This window comes from Rhodamnia argentea, chromosome 9, assembly GCF_020921035.1.
Source record: "Rhodamnia argentea isolate NSW1041297 chromosome 9, ASM2092103v1, whole genome shotgun sequence".
NCBI classification, from domain to species: domain Eukaryota; kingdom Viridiplantae; phylum Streptophyta; class Magnoliopsida; order Myrtales; family Myrtaceae; genus Rhodamnia; species Rhodamnia argentea.
In genome coordinates this window covers 22,284,219-22,304,347 of record NC_063158.1, presented here as the reverse complement: position 1 = coordinate 22,304,347, position 20,129 = coordinate 22,284,219, and the positions used below count along the sequence as shown (strand labels likewise).

Here is a 20,129-nt window from a genome sequence, read left to right as displayed (position 1 = left end):
TAATAATATCTTCTATTTTGGATCTTTAGTATACTAATACCACACTCAATTTACGACGACATTCTCTGCATGCGAGACAAGAAATGTTGAAGCTACGTTAACTTGCACAACTCACGCTTCTTGGAAACATCGTTTCTTCTTGACCCAGTGACGAATATGCTCTCGCTCTAGTACCTAAGGTAGTTGAGAGAGACACAAAAGACTTAAACGCATGGCAAAATCCAAACGTTATGATTTCCAAACCATAGCCAACCAACCACAGCGCAAGAGACAACCACGCCTAAGTTCCCCACAAATTTTCCTGTCGTAAGCTGACCGACTTCGTCAGTCTTGTCTTGACCGAACTCGTGCAGCAACTCAATGCAGCTATAAAGATGGAGCCCCGGGTTCGCTCGCGTCGCTCCTTGTTTCCTCGATCACTTCCGCGACCGAAGATGCGGACGGATCGTTCATGCCGCGCCCGACACTTCTTCTTGAGAGCCCTCGTTCTCTTCCTGTCCCTGCGGGCCCTTCGAGCTCTCCCCTCGAAGCGCGCCCGGGCCTTGAACAACACGGTCTCGGCCATGCTTGTCTTCGGGGACTCGACGGTTGACCCGGGGAACAATAACTACGTGAGGACGGCGTTCAAGAGCGACTTCCCGCCTTACGGCAGGGATTTCGCCGACCAGGTGCCGACGGGGAGGTTCACGAACGGCCGGCTGGCGAGCGACTACATCGGTGAGTCTGCATAGGACTCTTGATTCCTCTCGTGGACGATGGTGTTTGGCCACTTCTGCAAGATATCGGAAAGCACATTTAGTTAGGCTGCATGAATCTTTGAAAAGCGTGCTGTATTTATTGCATTGGTTTTCTAAATCAACGCAGTATCGTACATCGGGATTAAAGACTATGTGCCGGCGTATTTGGACCCAAGCCTTAGCTTTGAGGATTTGAAGACTGGTGTGAGCTTTGCTTCTGCTGGTTCTGGATACGACCCTTTAACACCAGCTCTTAGCGTACATCTCCCTCTCTCTTTGTTTCAAATTCAAAATTTCCTTCTACTTTTGCCTTGGAGAACAATACCCTTAAAACTATGCCACAAGGTTGCCGGTGCCAGCACTAGGCCGACCCTCCGCCTCCGAGTGGCTGGTAAATGAGAAGAAAACCCGTCACCGGCACGCCGGAAAATGCACAAGCCATAGAATGCAAAAGGGCTCCCAAAGTTTTTTTTGGGTCCCCTAATATTTCCAATTGTGTGTTTAAAACTACGTTTGTGTATGAACAACCTTGCAGAATGTGGTGTCAATGCCAAAGCAACTGGAGTACTTCAAAGAGTACAAGAAGCGGCTCGCGTCGACGATGGGGAAGCAAAGCATGGAGCGCCACATCAACAAGGCTGCCTTCCTCGTGAGCGCCGGCACCAACGATTTCGTCGTCAATTACTTCACTGTCCCCGTCCGGCGGCGGAACTTCACCGTCGCCACCTACCAGCAATTCTTGTTGCAACACGTGAAAGACCTCACTAAGGTATATCATTCTCTCTGATCCTGTATTGTCCTCGAGAACGTAACATCAAATTACACCCCCTTCCATTTCGGCTTCATTAATTTCGTTCATTGAAGACGATCACATACTACAAAATATAGACTTCGAGCTAACTTTTGATGATTGAAAGTGACTTATATTGAATAGGTATGTAAGTAATTAAAAGCCAAGTGATTGGAAATGAAAGTTACTAAGATTTGAGTGATCTATATGTTAGAATTCGGCGCACAATCAAATAGAAGTAAAACGTAAAGCGAGACAGAGAAATCGAGACACAAGATTTTATCCTGGTTCACCGTTAAGCTAGAGCTACGTCCGGTAGAGGATTTCACTATAATTAGCACCTCGTATCTTTTGTATCTCTTGTTTCATTACTCAATTAAAAATAAAAAAGAGTATATATAGCAGTAGCTATTCACAAACTTAAGTTCAAATTACGAAAAATTATTTGCTTAAATCATAAAAGTCATCTGAAGTCCAAGAGGTGCTGGCCCCTTGAGACTCTCGTCGGGGCAGTTCCCCCGCACCTCGCTCGCTCGGTGTGGACGGGGACCTATGTACTTTCCTATCGCAAGAGAGTATGAACCACACTCCAACACTATATTAACTAAGTACCAAAGTCGTCGTGATGTCTACCGACAGCATCTTTCAGCCTCCATGTAAGCTGGCGATCGAGATTGAGATCGGGGCCGGTAATTAGAATGACCGGATCGAAAGTGAATTCGAATGTTTTGGAATTTGATGGCCTATGTTGTTGGCTTTCTCAGAGAAAGCTCATGTGAATTCTCCATCTTCAATCTGTGGATAGGCCACTGAGGGAGGTGGTTGAGAACGATCATCCGCAATTGAATAGGTGGGTCTCAAAGTTGGCAGTACCGTTGAGACTAGTCCTCACTAGTCAACGAGCTCTCTCGGTTCCCCATCAGATAGAGATCCACCAGCCTAAGAATTCAGTACTCGTGTCAGTACACCTTCGAGAATTCACTAATCCACAGAGGGGAAGTCCCAAACCTAACCTAAAAACAAACGATGTTAAGTCGTAGACCTTCTCGATCGGTGCAATGGAATCTTAAGTCACAAAAAAGGGTAATTAAGTTGTAAAAATTTCCCGAAGTCCTAAAACTGCAAAGAGTGTAATTGCACGTTTTGAAAACAAGTTTAAGATGTAACTCGATTGCATCGATCCCAAGTTTTCCAGCATGATCAATAATTTGGATAGTTCAAGTTTTGAAGGCCAATTTGTGTAATTTACTTCATGAAATTGCTTTTCTGACAGTACCATCAGAGATAGTGCAATCTTAACCTACACTATCACCGCGTGATTTGAATAAAACACTTATTGATTGGGAGATTGTATGACTGTCAGACTGTTAGGCTAGTAGCTTACTTTACTCCAATTGGGCTCTAACTTTTTTGCCTCTATGCCTCTCTAATTTCCTGAATTCAGGGTTTATGGGAGGAAGGAGCAAGAAGGGTGGGCGTGGTGGGTCTGCCTCCGATGGGTTGCTTGCCCATCATGATCACACTCAACTCGAACAGCCCCCTCCTGCAGAGAGGCTGCATGGACCAGTTCTCGTCGGTGGCGAGAGACTACAACGCCCTCCTCCAGAAGGAGCTGGCCTCCATGCAAAGCAGCTTGGCGAGTCAAGGCTCCAGAATCTATTACGCAGACATATACCAACCCTTGAGCGACGTGATCCAGAGGTTCCCGAGTTATGGCGAGTCCCTCGATCTTTACCCTCTTTCTCATTTGATCAGATCGCTCCTTTTCTGACGTTTTTATTTCCGAAATGATGCAGGGTTCGACCAAGCTCTGAGCGGATGTTGCGGGACTGGGATGCTCGAGGCGTCGTTCATGTGCAACCCCAAGTCGTTCGTGTGCCCGGATGCTTCCAGATACGTGTTCTGGGATTCGATACACCCCTCCGACAAGACTTATTACCTGGTCTTCCAGACGCTTCGCCCCGTCGTCGATGCAATCATTCGAGACTAGCTCGATCTTCGACCTCGCGGCCTCGTTATTACTACTACTACATTGTTATTTTTCCCTGCCAGTTATGATTCGCGAAATCCTTCGGTGGCTCGCTGCGAAGGATGTGGTGATTCTCTGGATGTTGTGCGCACCTTAGAGAAGTGTATATTCGTATACTGTATATCATGAGCTGTGTATCGTAAAAGTTCATTGCACTAACAGAAGTTGAGCATGAACTTGTTCTTTGTTTTTTCCTTTCGAGTTTGAGGATAGCAAGGCACACGTGCGAGGGTGTGGCGAAAAAGTCCTGCACCAGATTAGTGTTGTGGTGAGTAGCGGCTAACGATATTTAGTAGGGTAGACCGGTAGAGCAATCGGGCCGGTCCAACCGGGGCACCAGGCTGAACCAGCATTTTTCCAATCATTTCCAAGAAGAAGTGCTATGTTACACGGACTTGCAGTTTTGGAATTTTTTTCCGTGTCGGACACGTGTCAGATTCAGACACGTGTCCGACACGGTTGGACACCGTCAGACTCTTCTTGGATACGCGGTCAACGCGTGTCCGAGTCCGGACTCGCGGTCAACTACACGGACACGTGAGGGACGGTGTTAAAATAGACAAAATGCCCAATTATTGACCTAATTTCTAAGTCATCCCTTTCGGTTGCCCGACTCACCTCTCCCTCTCCCTCTTGCCGTTGTTGAGTGTTCACCGGCCTCTCCCTCTGCCTCTTGCAACTTGCCGCCGTCGTCGGCTCCCATCGTGACTCCGACTCCCATCGCCTGCTTCTGCTCGCGCCGGCCTCTCCCTCTCCCTCTCGCGACCGTCGACTAGCTTCTGCTTGCACCTCAACTCGTCGCCTTGATCGCTGGTCTCTGCTCGCGCCTCTGCTCTTGCCGTGCCGCCTCAAGGTATCACTCCTCTGCTCCCCCTCCATTGCTCGCGCCTCTGCTATGAAAACCAAAGTGGTCGCTCTATTGCAACCCCACAACACTTTCGATCGATATCTGAAGCTATTTTGAAACTACTCTTAGATCGGTCTGATCTGATAAGGTGTTTAAGTAGCACAGATCAGCCCTTGCGGAAGGTAATGTTACTTATCAAGAAAGCCTTAGCTGAATCTTTTTTCATACTTAAGAATGGCCCCTTGTGACAGAGAAGGAAATAAGATGATAGATCGGGTTGCCAAAACCCATCGTAGAAAAAGCATTCCTTCTAATTTGATTTTCTATCACCCTCAAGTAGACGTGTCAAACGGGTGGGTCGAGTCGGGTCGAGTTTGGGTCGGTTCAAATATGGTCCGACTTGTATTGATCCAACTAACCCGTTTTGACCCATATTTAATGACTTATACCCGACCCGACCTGTTTTGACCCATATCACGAAAACACACTAATATTCTAGAAAAACCTATACTACTCATTTAACTTATTTTAAGCTTTCACTGGTATATGTTATCCGATAAAAAATGCACACTAAAGTAAAAAAATTAATAAATAAAGTTAAAAATGATATTACTAAGAGACTTTGTGCAATAAAAATCTACTGAATTTCGACCTCTAAATTTTGACTCCGCTACTTAATCATTCATTAAATAGATAATTAGAGATTGACTATGTCCTTTAATTGGAGTTGCGCCAAATGGATTTAAGCAGTAACTCTATCCTTAATTGAATCTTCGGGATTGAGCGTTGAGCCCATTGAACTCCGTGAATCTTTCGTCAAACCCAGTCTCCTCTCTTTCCTTCCCTCTTGTGAATCCACGAGAATGACTCTCGACTTGCTTCTCTTAGTTTATTTATGTCAATCTCATGGAGAGTCTAGGATCCAATGACGTTCTTAGTCTAAGAAAAATATTTCACGTAGAAGGAAGTTTTGGACGAGAAAGTATAGAGACAAAACTAACGAAGAAGGAAAACAACAAAATAGATGAGGAAATCAATCCAAGAGAGAAACAGAATTTTGCTAATCAAGATTAGCAGCTGGGAATCTCGACATTTTACGAGGCAAATCTCCGTGAATCTTTCGTCAAACAAGTCGTGTCGCGTGTCGTGTCCCGTGTCCGTGTAACATAGAGAAGAGCTAGTCCAAATCTCAATTCCAATCGGTAACCCGCCAAGCAGGCTGGTTTGAGGATCGAACCTATTTAGAACCAAACTTATACAACTCATTTGCATAAAGAAAATAGTGATAGGGAGAACGGCAGCTTGAAGTAGGCACACAAGACCATTCAATCACCAAGACTTTACTAGTCATGAGTTAAAATATATATGTATGTATGTGTGTGTAATATCGGTCATGAGATTTCTATAAAACAAATAGGATAGATTTGATCCCGGAACCGCTCCATCTTAGAGCCTATATTTAAGAGGACCATACTTTCAAATTTGTTTGTGAAAGTTTGGGGTTAACGTTTTTATTTATTTATTATTATCTCTTTCTCTTTCTGTTCTTTAAATTTCCTGTCACACATCAATTCTAGTTTTCTAATGTTATATAGACCGTGATGGTCCGAAAACATTTTTCGTGCTTCTAGTTTTAAGCATTCCCGAAAAATGCTGCAAAAATAATTGAATGAGTTTTCTAGATCTTGGGCTTTTCTCGTTCTAATTTGGGCCTTCTAAGTTCTAACGCGGTCAAGTTTGCAATTTCAAAATTTAGTGGGGCCGAATCCACAAAAAGATGGAGTCAAACATGTACGAGAACGTACTGATGGGCCTGCTCAAATCTAGAGAAAATTCCAAATAAAGGCCCGAACTGTCATCATTTCTCAAATAAAAGCTTGAAGTGGGCCTTATTTGAAATAATGGCTTGAAGTATCCTTGTTATTTCAAAGAAGGGCCCGACAAATGACATTTCAGTCATTTTCTAATTTTTTTCTTTTTTTTCTTTTCATTTTTTGCATTTCTTTTATTTTTCCTTTGTTATTTGTCGGGCCCTTCTTTGAAATAACATGGCAAGGGCACGATCATCCTCGTCGGCCACTAGACGAGGGTCGGCCTTGCTTGTGGCCTACGAGCCGCCTAGGCAAGGTGACCCTTGCTTGCCAGAGGACGGCTAGCCCTCACTAGCCGGGGGTGGCTTCACCGGCCCGAGGCTAGGCCGATCTTCGCCCGAGACCGACTACGGGTGAAAAGCAAGGGGAAAAAATAAAAAATAAATTAAAATAAAAAAAGAAAATAAAAGGGAATTAAATGCCACGGAACCACTCAATTATGGAATTCACAAGGTTTGGTGAATGAACATGAAATCAGATAAATTGAGTGTAATTTACAATGTTATTTTCAGAATGTATGTGGATGTGCCACTAGTGCTCTGTGTAATCTTGCTTTCATGCTTGATAATGCTCTCAAGTGGAAAAAGGGGAGTTCCTACTCTTGTTCATATTTGTTCTTCATCAGCCTCTAAAACGACACATTTCATGGCTGCATTAGCTTTGGCATTTATGTTTGATGGCAGGCACTTTTTTTCTAACCTGCAGTATAGTATATTGGATCCTGTTTCACTAACTCACAACTTTGTAGTGCACTTGATATATTTCCCCATAAATGTGGCATCTCAATTTCTCAATTTGAATTTGTAACGAATGGCTCTTGTTCCTAAGTAGAAGTGGAATGTTATTAATGAAGCGTGCCCACATCAAATGCTCCAAGATGTTGGGTTATTCCTCTTCTTTCCACCGAAAATGTTTGATGGGAGCAACCAAAAGACAAGTTTTCGGATGGACAACATGAACGATCACCGTAATGATGGGAGCCCGAGTTAAAAGTTTTGCACCTTCATCGGAGTGACTCCTTTTAGTAAGAGAAAATTGTCCAAAAAGTCTTACAACCTATTACATTTTTGTCAATTCAGTTTTAAAACTTTTAATTTTGTCAATTCGATTTTAAACTTTTTCGCGTTTGGTCAATTCAGCTCATTCGGCCAATTGTGATCGAAAATCGCCGATGTGAACGCCGACCGTTTCAAAATTAGGCTCTTTGGATTGTGAGACACCCAAGCCAAGCCTTTCCCAAGAATCAATCGCTCACTAGCCCACTTGGATCGTAGAGAGAGAAAGTAGAGAGAGAAGCTATGGGAGAGAAAGTGTTTCTATTGAAAATGTGTTGGGTGATTACAAGTGAGGGGAGAGCTCCCTATTTATACATGAGGTCTTTTAATGACTAGCGTTGATCGACTCTAGATCTAATGGTGGAGGTTGCATCTCCCTATCTACCAGCTGCAGACATTTAGGACAAGAATGCTCTAGAATATGATACATTTACAGTATTGCCCGTCCCTAAAATATTCTCAAGGACTCAAGAACACTAGAGATCAAGATACTTTAAGTCTCGTTGATCATCTATGCTATGTCATCGGTCGGTTGGGTTACATAACTTCTAGTACGTGACACTGGCACATCATGGCAAGTTATTTATTCCTTTGATAATTGATGGTACATATATATTTTTATAAAGTGTGCATTATCCATATATACTAGCAGCTATGCAAATTTATATTTCAGTTTTCAAAGCTTTGTGATAGCTAGCTAAGCATCTACAGTGTGGCATCACCATCACCGGAGCCCAACTTGTTTATGAAACAAAGACCAGACTTTAGGCTCTATTCGTTTTGCGGAAAATAATTTCTATTTAAAATGTTTTTGGGATTTCTCTATGTTCGTTTCAGAGAATAAATGAGTGAAGAAAAATGTTTTCCTCTCATGGAAAGAGCACTTTCAAGAGTGGAGAAAATGATTTTCTCTTTTTAATAAAAGGAAATCATTTTCTCTCCTCTTTCTTTGTACACTCATTTTAATTATTTTTATTTTTCCTTTTCCTATTGTAAGTTCAAAATTTTTAATTCTTTTCTATTTGTTCTTTTCTTTTTTCTTCTTCTTTGGTCGATTGCCGGCCACAAGCTAGCTTGAGCGTCGCCATAGGCCGGCGACACTTGAGCCTCACACATCGGCAATTCTCGAGCGGTGATGGCCTCGTGAGTGACGGCCAAACCGGCCTTTACCCCAATCAGCTCCAACAAGAATTAGTCTGGATCTTGGTTCCAACCAGAAAACCAATCAAGCAGGCCAGTTCTAGGATTGAACCGTTTTAGAATCAATCTTATACATCTTATGGGCATAAAGGAAATAGTGAAATGCAACGAGGGAGAAGGATACTCACGATTTGCAGCTTGAAGTAGGCACACAAGACCATTCAACCACAAAGACTTTACTAGTCATAAGGTATATACAAATATGAGATTCCTCTAAAACAAGCCGGTTCAATACGTGATCGCTGATCGGGTCCTAGCATAATCGATTCGGTTATTAGTTTCAAGTTTTGCTCCCTGCATAAAACTAATGTTTTCGTGTCAATCTAGTACATCGGATGAGTACTGCGGATACACCCACCGATCCACGTTCTTATACCCTTTGGAAGTAAGAATTTGATTTGAACCGATTAGTAGACGACGGATAATAATTTGATTTGAACCGATTAGTAGTCGACGGATAAAAAATGGGAACAGATAGACTATTCTCGTTGGCAAAAGAATCGAAACATTGAGCAAACGACGCTTCGTACTACAACCGAAAGTGAACTATTGGTGACGTATATCGCTTCGATCGGGAATACGAGTCAACACTATTAGTCACACATACCAGCTAGAACGATGAAATCACATGACTGCCTAGTGGAGAATCATGTCCTAGGAGCAAGATTGAATTCGACGGCACAACATCGAGAATCCCCGAAAGACATCGGAGAGGTGTTCTAGGCAAGAAGGCTTTCGTCGAACGAGGCAATGGCCTCGAGGGCAAGGATCTTGTACATCTTCTCGGTCGGATGAACGGCGTCCCAGAAGACATACTTCTCCGGCTCCGAACATGTGGTGAGCCCTTTGCATGATTCCCCATACTCCACCGTTCCTGTCCCGCAACACCCTTTGGTCGTCTCCGTCAAACCTGCCATATTGCTCGACAAACTTAAGTCTCTTTGTATGATCGACATGAACAGATTAAATATGTAAGTTGTGATCGCAGCCGTTAACGCATGGCGCACACCCACTAGATAATTATTTAGAAAGTCTTAAACCTATTGTACGTCACTCGATTCAGTCATAAACCTTTCAATTATGCCAATTTAGTCCTAGACCTTTCGATGGTTTATCAATTTTGTCCTAAAGCTTTTGAAGATTTGCCAATTTAGTCATAAATTTATTTTTTGGATATTTGGCTATAATGATTACATTGACAAATCGTCAAAAGATTTAAGACTAAATTGGCTCAATTGAAATGTTTAAGACCTAACCGACACAATTAAAATATTTAAGACTGAATTAACATCCATACAATAGATTTAGAACTTTTTGGACAAATTCTCCCGCACTGACCGTATCTGCCGGGGCGGTTGATCGCGTCTTGGATGATGGCGTAAGCATCCACGAACGCAGTCTTGAGCCCTTTGCTTTTCCTTAGGGAGTCCAGTCTTCTCCTAGTCAGAGAATTGAAAGAGGAAGATATCTTGTTGTAGTCTTGGTGGCAAGTGGCCGTGTCCATTAGGGTTTTGACAAGCGGCAAGCATCCCAGAGGCGGGATCCCGACGATGACCAATCTCCTGGCTCCCAATCTGTGCATTTCCTGCAACACGAGATGGGCCAAAAAAAAAAAAAAAAACACAGATCATCCTCGTATGGACGTTACATTTTTACAGGACCCCATTCAGTACTACAGCCTTCATGCGTCTGTCTGTCCACTGCCTTCTCTGTTGCGAACAAGGGAGATGGAGATAAGATCCATAGTCATCGATGGAACCCTTACGGGACCGGCATTACTGTTGAATGACCTTGCCCTGGCTGGCCTAAGTTACCGGTTGATAGATCCTGCGACCCGAAAGAATACTGATTCTCTCCGTGCTTTCTTTGTCGTCCATTTCTTGACGATATTGGCATACGAAAGAACATGAGTACGAGGATGTGTGTCTTCTGGGGAAAGTTATCCAAAAAGTCCTAAACCTATAGTACGGTTGCCAATTCAGTTCTAAACTTTTCAATTGTGCCGATTCGGTCATAAATCTTTTGACGATTTGTCAATTCAGTCTTAAATCTTTCAATCGTGTCAATTTAGTTCTGACCCTTTTTAAAATTGCCAATTTAGTCCTAAATCTATATTGGCAAAAAGGACTACATTGACGAATGATCAAAAGTTTTAGGACTAAATCGGCATAATTGAAAGATTTAAGACTGAATTGACAAATCCTCAAAGGCTTAAGACTATAATGATACAAATAAAAAGTTTAGGACTGAATTAACCGCCATACAATAGATTAAGGACTTTTTGGATGATCATCCCATGTCTTCTAGATAGGCTCATCACTATCAAGAGGCTCACATATTCTGATTCCTAGGTTTGTTGTGCATAAAGAACTAAAATATCAATTTCCAATCCATGTATGAGCGAGCACACGGGTGGCGAAGTACTTAACCAGATCCGGTCCATGCTGGATTAGGTGAAGCTTAGCGATCGATCTTATCACGAGTCCATAACCATCGACTGTGATTCATCCGGTCTACATGGAGTCGGTCTAGATAGGAATTCGATGCCGTGTGGAGAGAGAGAGAGAGAGAGAGAGAGAGAGAGAGAGAGAGAGAGAGAGAGAGAGAGACCTGAATGTCACGAGACATGCAGGAGATCAAAAAGTTGAGGTAGGCTTGCAAGGAGTATTGCTTGGGACGAGTTGGGTCCAGGTAGTAATTCTGGATGAAGTCGTTCGTTCCCATGCTCACGACGAACACTGCATTGTTGATGATCTCTTCCGCCTTCTTCCCACCCACGAACTTGCTCAGGTGGATCTTGTAATGCAGAAAGTACTCCAGCTGCTTCGATACCGAGAGCACGGTCTATCCCACAAACCAAACCGATTCATCGGTAAATGATCAAAGAAATTTCCATTTGTCTGAAGAAAGATTAAATTTTACGAAGCTCACCGAGATGTTGGCAGTGAAATCGTCATACCCAGAAGCAGCGGATGCAAAGCTGACCCCGTGAAGCACATCCGATTTGGTCAGCTTCGGGTCAAGAAATGCTGGGATTGCCTTGGTGTACCCAAGTGCCTCGGCTGAAAAATTACGAGGGAGCACAAAAATGAAGTCAATTACCAACTTATATTGCGCATATCATCAAAATTGATCCAGACATAGTCCACCTTAAATTCACACTTTAGACACCGGGATCGACCACATGAAGAAATAACGTCATGTGCACGACCAAGAAACCGATGGCTCGTGTGTAAAATGAAATGACATGTACGGCGAGGCCATTTGAGTTAATTATGTTTGCATCGTGTTAGGGTTTGAGTTTTCTCGATAAACTTTCTTGATCCGGCGTCGTGCATTAAGATTGCCTTAGTGTTGACTTGTGCATTGCTTTGCATATAAAGATTAGTGAGGTATCATGTGGTTTGGTATAATTTAATGAAAGAAAATTATACTTAAAGCTGCAGTCTGGTCCACTTGAAATTTTAGCACAAAAGATGGGCATTGGTGTCCTTTCTCGTGATTGTCTGAGAAAATATTTTAACTTAGCATAAATTTCTGTAAATTTCTTTTTTCTAAAAAAGAGAAAAAAAAGAACTGAAACTTATGGTGTTTTCTCAAACTTGTCCCATTTGTCACAGGGGTTGACTTGGTTTTTTGGAATGTCATAAAGTGGGGGAGGCCAAAAATGCTCATGCATGATCTCAAAGTCTCCTGAACTTTTTAGCCGAATCCCAGGAAGGCATAAATAAATGACATTTTGGATTCATAAGTTTAAAAATGAATGTTGCTTCCTTGAATTCTTCAATGTCTGCACTCACTGCTTTTCATACTAGGGTACAAAAAATGAGAAAAAGTCGTACATCTCCTCTCATGTTGCTCAATATAAGTAATTCCCTCTTTTTCTGATTTCAGCATCATATGGGAAAAGGTTTAGCTTCTTCTTCCTACATACGTTGCCAAAATAATCCAAGGATCTATACAAGCACATAAGGGGAGCGATCGAGCCGGTTCAATTCCGAAACCGAACTGAATTGGCCTTACTGAACCGGTTCGGTTTCTAGTTTTATATTGAGAATTGGTCGCTTTTTTAAAACTTTGTTTAAAGATAAAGGATATATTAGAAATGAATTTCAAACTTGAGAGAGTAAGGAAGTCAATCAATGTCTTAAACTACTACTGTCCCACAGATTGTTCACATGGTATTTTTTTTGCCTTAAAATAATAGTTATACTACTTACTTAAAAATAATTAAAAAAAATGAAAAACAAAAATGTAGATAAGCATTGTTCTCAGGCCTACTCTGAAACCAGCTTGATTTCCGATTTAACTCACTATAACATGGTAGGTTCTACGTTTTCTATTCAAAATTACTCTTCTCGAAACAGATCATCCCTTCGAGCAGCATAACAATTGGCACCTTTATCAAAACCATTACTCTCCACATTTTTGTCATATCATCACAGATTCAAGAAACTACTTTTTTCTAAATTTAATGTACTAATCAAGCCCCCATAACCTTTCTGGGCCCCCTAGATTGGTAGATCTTTCTCCTTTTTAATGGTTGCTAAGCTGTATTTTAGCTCAAATGAATGCATCATACAACAACAAGCATTGTTTGCATTTAATAACTATTCCAAGAACTCATGTCTGGTTCCTTAATTGAATGTCCTAGAGGTGATCAATCTAAAAGCTGGTAGAGAAGGGACACTTTGGTCCAACTCTTTTGTGTGGAAAGAAGAAAAATAAAGTGGAAATAGCAGAGACAAGGTGCATGAAATACCAATAAAATCAGTGGCGAGCCTGCCATTGCAGAACCTCCCAGTTGGGCGGCCATTCAAGAAGTCTCTTCCATAAGGAGGGAAGTTGCTCTTCATTGTGGTCTGGAGCACATTGTTGTTCCCTGAGTCAACGCTCGAGTCCCCGAAGACCAGAACGCAGGTCACGTTGTTTTTAGCTGCCAATTGCCTCACTCTGTCTATGGCAATGGCCTGGGCGAGCAGTGGCATCAAAGCCAACAATGCCGCAACCCCCGCCGCCGCCGCTGCCGCTTCCGCCCCTGCCCTCATCTTCGCCGCCGTTGCCTCCGCGACCAGCCGCTCGAGCAAAAGGCTGAGGAGCTTGAGAAACAGCGTGGACTGTGGAGACGGAGGGAGGGAGGAAGTGTCTGTGAGCTATGGGTGGGCAAAGGTAGTTGCACTCCCACTTGGTAATAAATAGGGACAGAGGTGATGTTGGTAACGTTAGTTGGGCATTTAACATGTGTCCACCGGAAATTTTTGAACTTGAGTGGAGTTGCTGGGTTCCACTTATGGAAGACAAAAACTAGTAGTACACAAGATATGTGAAGTTTATCTCTTGATGTTGACCCTAAATCCTTCAATCTAGCTAATTTAGTTTTAAGTCTTTTGATAATTTGTCCATATAATTCTTTCGGACAATTTTTATGAGCAATCGCTGACATGGATGTCGTTTGTTCTATAATACACGGGCACTAATATTGACAAATTTTGCATTTTTTTTATTAATTTATTAATTTCTTTTCTTTTTTACCATGGGCCGACGTACTGGCTGTAAATAAGGGTTGTAGCCTTCGCCCGGATCTAGTGAGGGTCGCGAAGCCTTTGCCTGCCACAGGCGAGAGTCGCGGCCCTCAACGGACTTTAGTTTAAAAGGAAAAAGGGGGAAACAAAGAATAGAAAAAGAAAAAGAACAAAAAAATTTGTATGAAAATCGTAATTCTTTTGAAAATTTGTAAAAGTTGTTTATGTCGGCGCCGATTGTTTCACATAAGAAGACTGGCGTTTATATCAGCCATTTCTGGCCAAAAGGATGATATTGACAAATTATTAACTGTTTGGGACTAAATTAGTCATAATCATTAGTTGTTTGGGACAAAACTAGCCATATTGTAAAGTTTAGGACTAAATGGGTATCAGTTCAATGAATTTAGGATTTTTTTTTTGTAATTATTCTTTCAGAGGTACAATGCTTTCTTGCGTGTTGTTAGAAAGATAACACCGATCATTATGAATTTAAATTGTGTTGCGAAGAAGAGGCGAAAGAGGTAGAAAAAAATCACTAAAAATCGATTTTCATTCTTTAATTACAGGAACAATAGGACCTTTTCTTCTCTTCATCCATAATTAGGTATCGATATTGATTGAGGGTTCCCTAACGTTTAAAAAGTAACCACCAGCCCATTCCACAACCGATTTTCCCTTCCGTGTGACTATTGACTCTAGATTTGTTGGTAACCTGGGCTTTGATACTAGTGTTGAGTGATATTGGGTCTCTCTTATCCTAAAAGTTAGTTCAAAGAATGGCACTTTCTCTCACACTTATAAACCGATTACCATTCTTGTCCATAATCGATATGGGATAACCCGAGCAGATAATAGTTGCTCCATGAAAAAGAGTTAATGCCAATGCTATGATCTGAACATATGCATTGAATAAGGAAAACGAACACCCAATGTAGGTGGAGCATCCTCATTATCAGTGTTAGAGATAAGATAGTTTACTTTATTAATAACTCTTCAAACCATTCCCTGTCCATTCAAATTATTGGACTGAGAAAGATGAAACATAATATATATACATATATATATTTATATACATTATCTGCATATCTTTATGCATCAACATTAGTAATAGAGAAGCTTGCATTGTGGACATGCAAGGATGGTTGCAGGGAAAAACAGCTAATCCTGTTCTGTGCTCTCACTGTTCAGAATAGCCAGAATTAGTCATTAGCTGGATCAACTGGACTGTTAGTTTTTTCATCTGTCAACAGCATCATTGCTGCACCACAAGTTTTTTTTTTTTTTATCGAACTGTTGCACCACAAGTTGGCCAGCTAACTCTTTTGCTTAGTAAAATTTACCTTCACTGGCCACATAATTCCAAATACAAGTGGCAATAAAATCTCGGCTCCCTTTATTCTTCTACAGCCTTAGTGTAAAAGAACTTTGCACGAGCGGTCTTTTACACCCTTAATTTAACGATTACTGAGATAGCGCGTGGTTAAAATGCTCGAATCGATACCAAATAAGATGACTAGTGTTTCATACCAGCGATACATGCTCTCTTTTACTTGTTAGGTTTTCCGTCTTGTCAGAATTATAGCTGTGTCTTGAAACTTGCATTGAGTACGATAAATCTCCTATCCAGAACAGATGCCCACTCGACACGGAAGTTGCCCTCTCGACCCAAAAGGATGGGAGCGCCAGAGTTGAATTTCTGTCCCAGGGATTGAATTTTCTGACCTACCCTTTTGACAAAGGAGACATCTTTGATGAGATTGATATCCACAGTTCAGTGCAATGCACAGTGAATATGATGGGTGCACACAGAGGCAGAAGCATGATCAGTAACGTGGCGTGGTGACAGACGAGTTGGACCTAACTGGCCAACCTGGAGGGTCCCCATTCACATTCATCCAGAAACACGATGGAGGAGAAATCCAAGAGTTGTCACATAACAAGCTGGGAAAAGTTCGCGCAAGCCATTTTCAGGCGCGTTTAGCATCGATTTTAATTCAAAAGATCAACTCTGATCAGAATTGATTCTTTTGATTCTATTCTCTGAACGAGTTTTACAGAATCGGAATGTGTTTGGTAACAGCACAAAATTTTTATTCCTAAAACAAAAATACGTTTGATGGCTGCACAAAATTTATGTTCTCAGAAATAATTTCTCTTCCCAATTTTTTTTTTCATTTAAGTCAAATAATTACGTCTAATCACTATAAAATCAATATATATATCATCACTAATAAAACGAATGCAAATTATTAGTCTATTTATTTAGTTGAATATAAAGACATATGCAAGATCCTTAAGAAAAAACAGAAGTTTAGTAAGCAATTTGCACTTGAATTTTTGCCACGAATTTGTACTTAAACACTTTTATATTTAACCAAACTTATACCTGACCTGTCCTTAAAAACTTTTTTTATTTAACCAAATCATGGCATTTTTGTTTCTTATAATTTGTTAAGAATGCGATACAACTCTATAGAATTTTTTTTTTTCAAAAAATTATTAATTTTTTAAATGATATATTTTTAAGCAATTAATTTTGAATTAAACTATTTATTATCATAAAAAAGTACTGTTTTATTACTTAATTTTTATTTTAATTTTTTTAAAAAATTTTTATTTTCCTTTTTCTTTGGTGATTAGCGGCAATCGGCAGAGGAGGGCGGCAACGGTTGGGATGAACAGTGGCGAGGGGTGGCGGATGAAATAAAGTGAGAGTATTCTTACTTTGTTGGTCTCGTTTCTTAAAAGTGATTTTGAAACAAAGAATCAATATTTTTTTATTCTTATTTTTACTCCAAAAGTATTCCTAGGAGCAGAATCAGAAAATTTTAAGATCAAAATTATTTAGGTTGCCACCCATTTTCCTTCTCAATTTGATGTAAAAACATTATCTCTTTGATGCTGAAATTGAAGGGTGTTCTAAATAATTGAGGACGTCAAAAGGGATTGATGGGACACCAAAAGATTTAGATTGTGTTTATATTTAGCCTAAAAGGTTTTGGAGGAATGAAATTGCTCTTAGCAAAAAATCCTTTGTAAAATAACTTTAGCGTAATTAGTATTGGGCAAAATTTTTTCTTGCAAAGGACTTTGTTTGTTGTCCTTTTTTTTATTTTCTATTAAACAAACTCAAAACCTTTGCCGGCTCCAATGAAGGACCCAAGCCGCCCCCGACCTTTGTTTGAGGTCACTCGACCCCGGCCCTGCCCGCGTGACCCTAGTTTGAGGTCGTGAGACCCCAAGCGACCATCACTTGGGTGGCTGCCTCGGTTCAGCCGGGTTTGTCCTCACGAAGAGAAGATGACAGAAAAAATGAGGGCAAAATTGAAAAAAAAAATTCTAGTGTAGTTTCGGAAGAAGCAAAAAAAAAAGTCATTTTTTCTTAAAAAAACCTGCGTGACCCAAGTGGAAAGATCCAAAATAATTTTCCAAACATGCCATATTCTAATCAAATAGCCTTTTAGTCTTACTGTTTACCAACGTACTAATCACGAAGAAGCTGAGACCCCAAGCGACCATCACTTGGGTGGTTGCTTTGGAACACTTTGGGTGCACTTTTTTGCACGATATACTATGACTATCCCTTAAACTATAATTAAAATTTTAATATAAAATGATATTTTAAAAAAAAAAGCTACATGGATTTTCAACTTTACATAAATTAAAATAAATTAAAATTCAATTTTAAAAATTGCTAAAAACTAATTCTAGTGTAGTAATAAAATTTTATTAAGGAAATTAATAAAAATAAAAATTTAAGAAACGGGGAAAAAAAAATTTATATTTTTAATTTAATAATTTAAAAAATTTTAAAAATAAAAAAAACCTAAAATTTGAAAAAAAATCTCGCAAATTCCCCTTTTTTTTTTTTAAAAAATAGTTTTTTGTAAAATTTTAAGCCTATTTTAAATTCAATTTAAATTTATATTTAAAAATTATTTTTAGAACAATTTTAAATCTAATTTTTTTTGGCTTTTAGCTTTTTTTTTTTTTTTTTTTTTTTTTTATTCTAATTAAGTTTGTATTTTTATTTCCTATTATGTTTTTCAGAAAGATCCCAAAATAAATTTCCAAACATGCCATATTCTAATCACAATGAGGAGCTTTTTTTTTTTTTTTTTTTGGGTAATCAATTTAAAAGTCACAAAAATAATAACAAACAAATAATTTAGACAACGTATTAAATGTACTAAATTACGTTTCAAACAATATAAATGCTGCATACTCATGTCAAATTGACAAACATGAACAGAAGACAGGGTATAATACTCTAAAAAACATAGAGCAGAACACAAAAACGTATTTGAATCATTTAAACAACACCAAACGAGTCTAAAAACAAGAAACGTATTTATGACCCGTTTCACATTGTCTCTCTACCATTCAACATGGGACTCGGGTATTACAAGATTCCCCTAATTTAGGGCATCAACTTCCTTTGGACACCACCGTTCAATTAAGGAAGAACGGTTTCAAGTTTCGCATAGGTTTCACTCCTAATATGAAATCTAGAACCTTCTCTATTGTAGGTTCTAAGGTCGGTTCCAATGTCTACCCCAATTTAACCTATATTCTTAATTGAACAATTGCTGTGAATTATCATCTTAAATGACCATTATTTACTACTACAATGCACTAACTACGACTCAAAATTAGACATATGAATAAATATAAAAAATTAACAAAATAAAATCTTAGCCATAAATATTGTCGGACATGAAAGATCATATTATTGGTTTTAGATTACACACTCATCATCGGACCCTTTGGAGTACCGTAAGATCGCATGAAGACATATATTCATAAAAATGCAAAAACTTGTTATAGGCTATAGGCTGCAAGTTTCAAGTTTTACCTACTTGGAACCCGAAATCTACCCATCTCCAATTTTAGATTTACCCTTGAATCACGCTCAACTCTACATCTCTCCCAAGCCTTGAGGGCTAGCTTTATTGATAAATAATTTTATATGGGAAAATTTTTAAATAAGAGCCTAAAGTGTTCTCATTTTTTCAAATAAGGGTTTGAATTAAATATTATTTTAAAGAAGGGCTTGAAGTGCCCTATTTTTTTTTCAAAGAAAGGCTAGACTATGGGCATTTTCATAATTTCCTATTTTAAAGTTTTTTCCCTTTTTTTTTTTTTTTTTCCTTTTTTCCCTTTCCTTTTTTTTTTTTCTTCTTTGTGTTTTTTCCCTATCTTCTCGCCGGTGACTAGACAAGCTAGCCACACGTGAGGGCGGGCGAAGGTTGCTCGCCCTCCCCAAATTTGGTCAAGATCGAGGGTAGCCCTCAACTCGCCCGAGCGAGGTTGACGTGGGCCCCCCTCACCGCTCACCTAGGCGAGGGCCACCCTTGGCTCGCGACCTCACCCTGGCAAGGCGAGGGTAGCCCTCGTCTAACCCTAGTGAGCTCGCCTCGCCGGCCTTGCCCCGCCCTCGTCGGTGGGTGGCTTGGCCGGCCGCCAGCTAGAAGATAAGGTTTTTCTAGGAAAAAAGAAAGGGGAAAAAGAAAAGAAAAAAGGAAAAAAGTTAAAGAAAAAATGAGGAAAAGACTCTTGTTGGTCAGACCCTTTTTTGAAATAAAGAGGGCATTTCAAGCTCTTTTTTGAAATAAAATCCATTTCCGATCATTATTTGATAAAATAAAGGCATTTCATTCAGGTTATTATTTGGAATTTTCCTTTTATATAGTGACGTGAAGGGTTGTTACCACAGACACAAATGCAACTTTTTTTTGTGGGTCGGTCACCACATCACATGTGCCTTTTTTAGGTCAGTAGATCACATGTAATTTTTTTTTTTTTTTTGGGTCGAAAGATGACATGTACTTTTTTTTTACCAGAAAATCACATGTACTTTGAAATGGCATATGTGTCTCCGACCAAAAACAAAAAAGTAAAAAGAAAAAAAAGGAAATGGCATACGTGTCTAAACAAAAACGAAAACATATATGGAAAATGTAGACTCTTTGAGGACACCCAACGAGCGAGGCGGCACCACTTGTCGACACCTGAGACAGCTTTTTTTTTTTGGGGTCAAAGACAGCTTTCTTCTGCTCAAACCTTAGGGCTGCG

General features: G+C 40.1%; 2 protein-coding genes across 2 annotated transcripts; one reads left to right on the top strand and one right to left on the bottom strand.

The window, feature by feature from the left end:
* Nucleotides 1-254: 254 nt before the first annotated feature.
* On the top strand, nt 255-3,752 carry LOC115739803 (GDSL esterase/lipase At5g45960). Its single transcript, XM_030673072.2, has 5 exons — nt 255-717; nt 865-995; nt 1,273-1,506; nt 2,972-3,242; nt 3,324-3,752. The coding sequence occupies exons 1-5, from the start codon at nt 375-377 to the stop codon at nt 3,515-3,517; spliced, it is 1,173 nt and encodes a 390-aa protein (XP_030528932.2). The 5' UTR covers nt 255-374; the 3' UTR covers nt 3,518-3,752.
* A 5,240-nt stretch (nt 3,753-8,992) lies between these two features.
* On the bottom strand, nt 8,993-13,711 carry LOC115739804 (GDSL esterase/lipase At5g45950). The gene is made up of 5 exons (XM_030673073.2): nt 13,292-13,711; nt 11,461-11,591; nt 11,140-11,373; nt 9,868-10,114; nt 8,993-9,439 (listed from the first exon to the last, which is right to left on the bottom strand). Exons 1-5 carry the CDS (start codon nt 13,575-13,577, stop codon nt 9,249-9,251), a joined length of 1,089 nt encoding a protein of 362 aa, XP_030528933.1. The 5' UTR covers nt 13,578-13,711; the 3' UTR covers nt 8,993-9,248.
* Between the last annotated feature and the right edge of the window lie 6,418 nt (nt 13,712-20,129).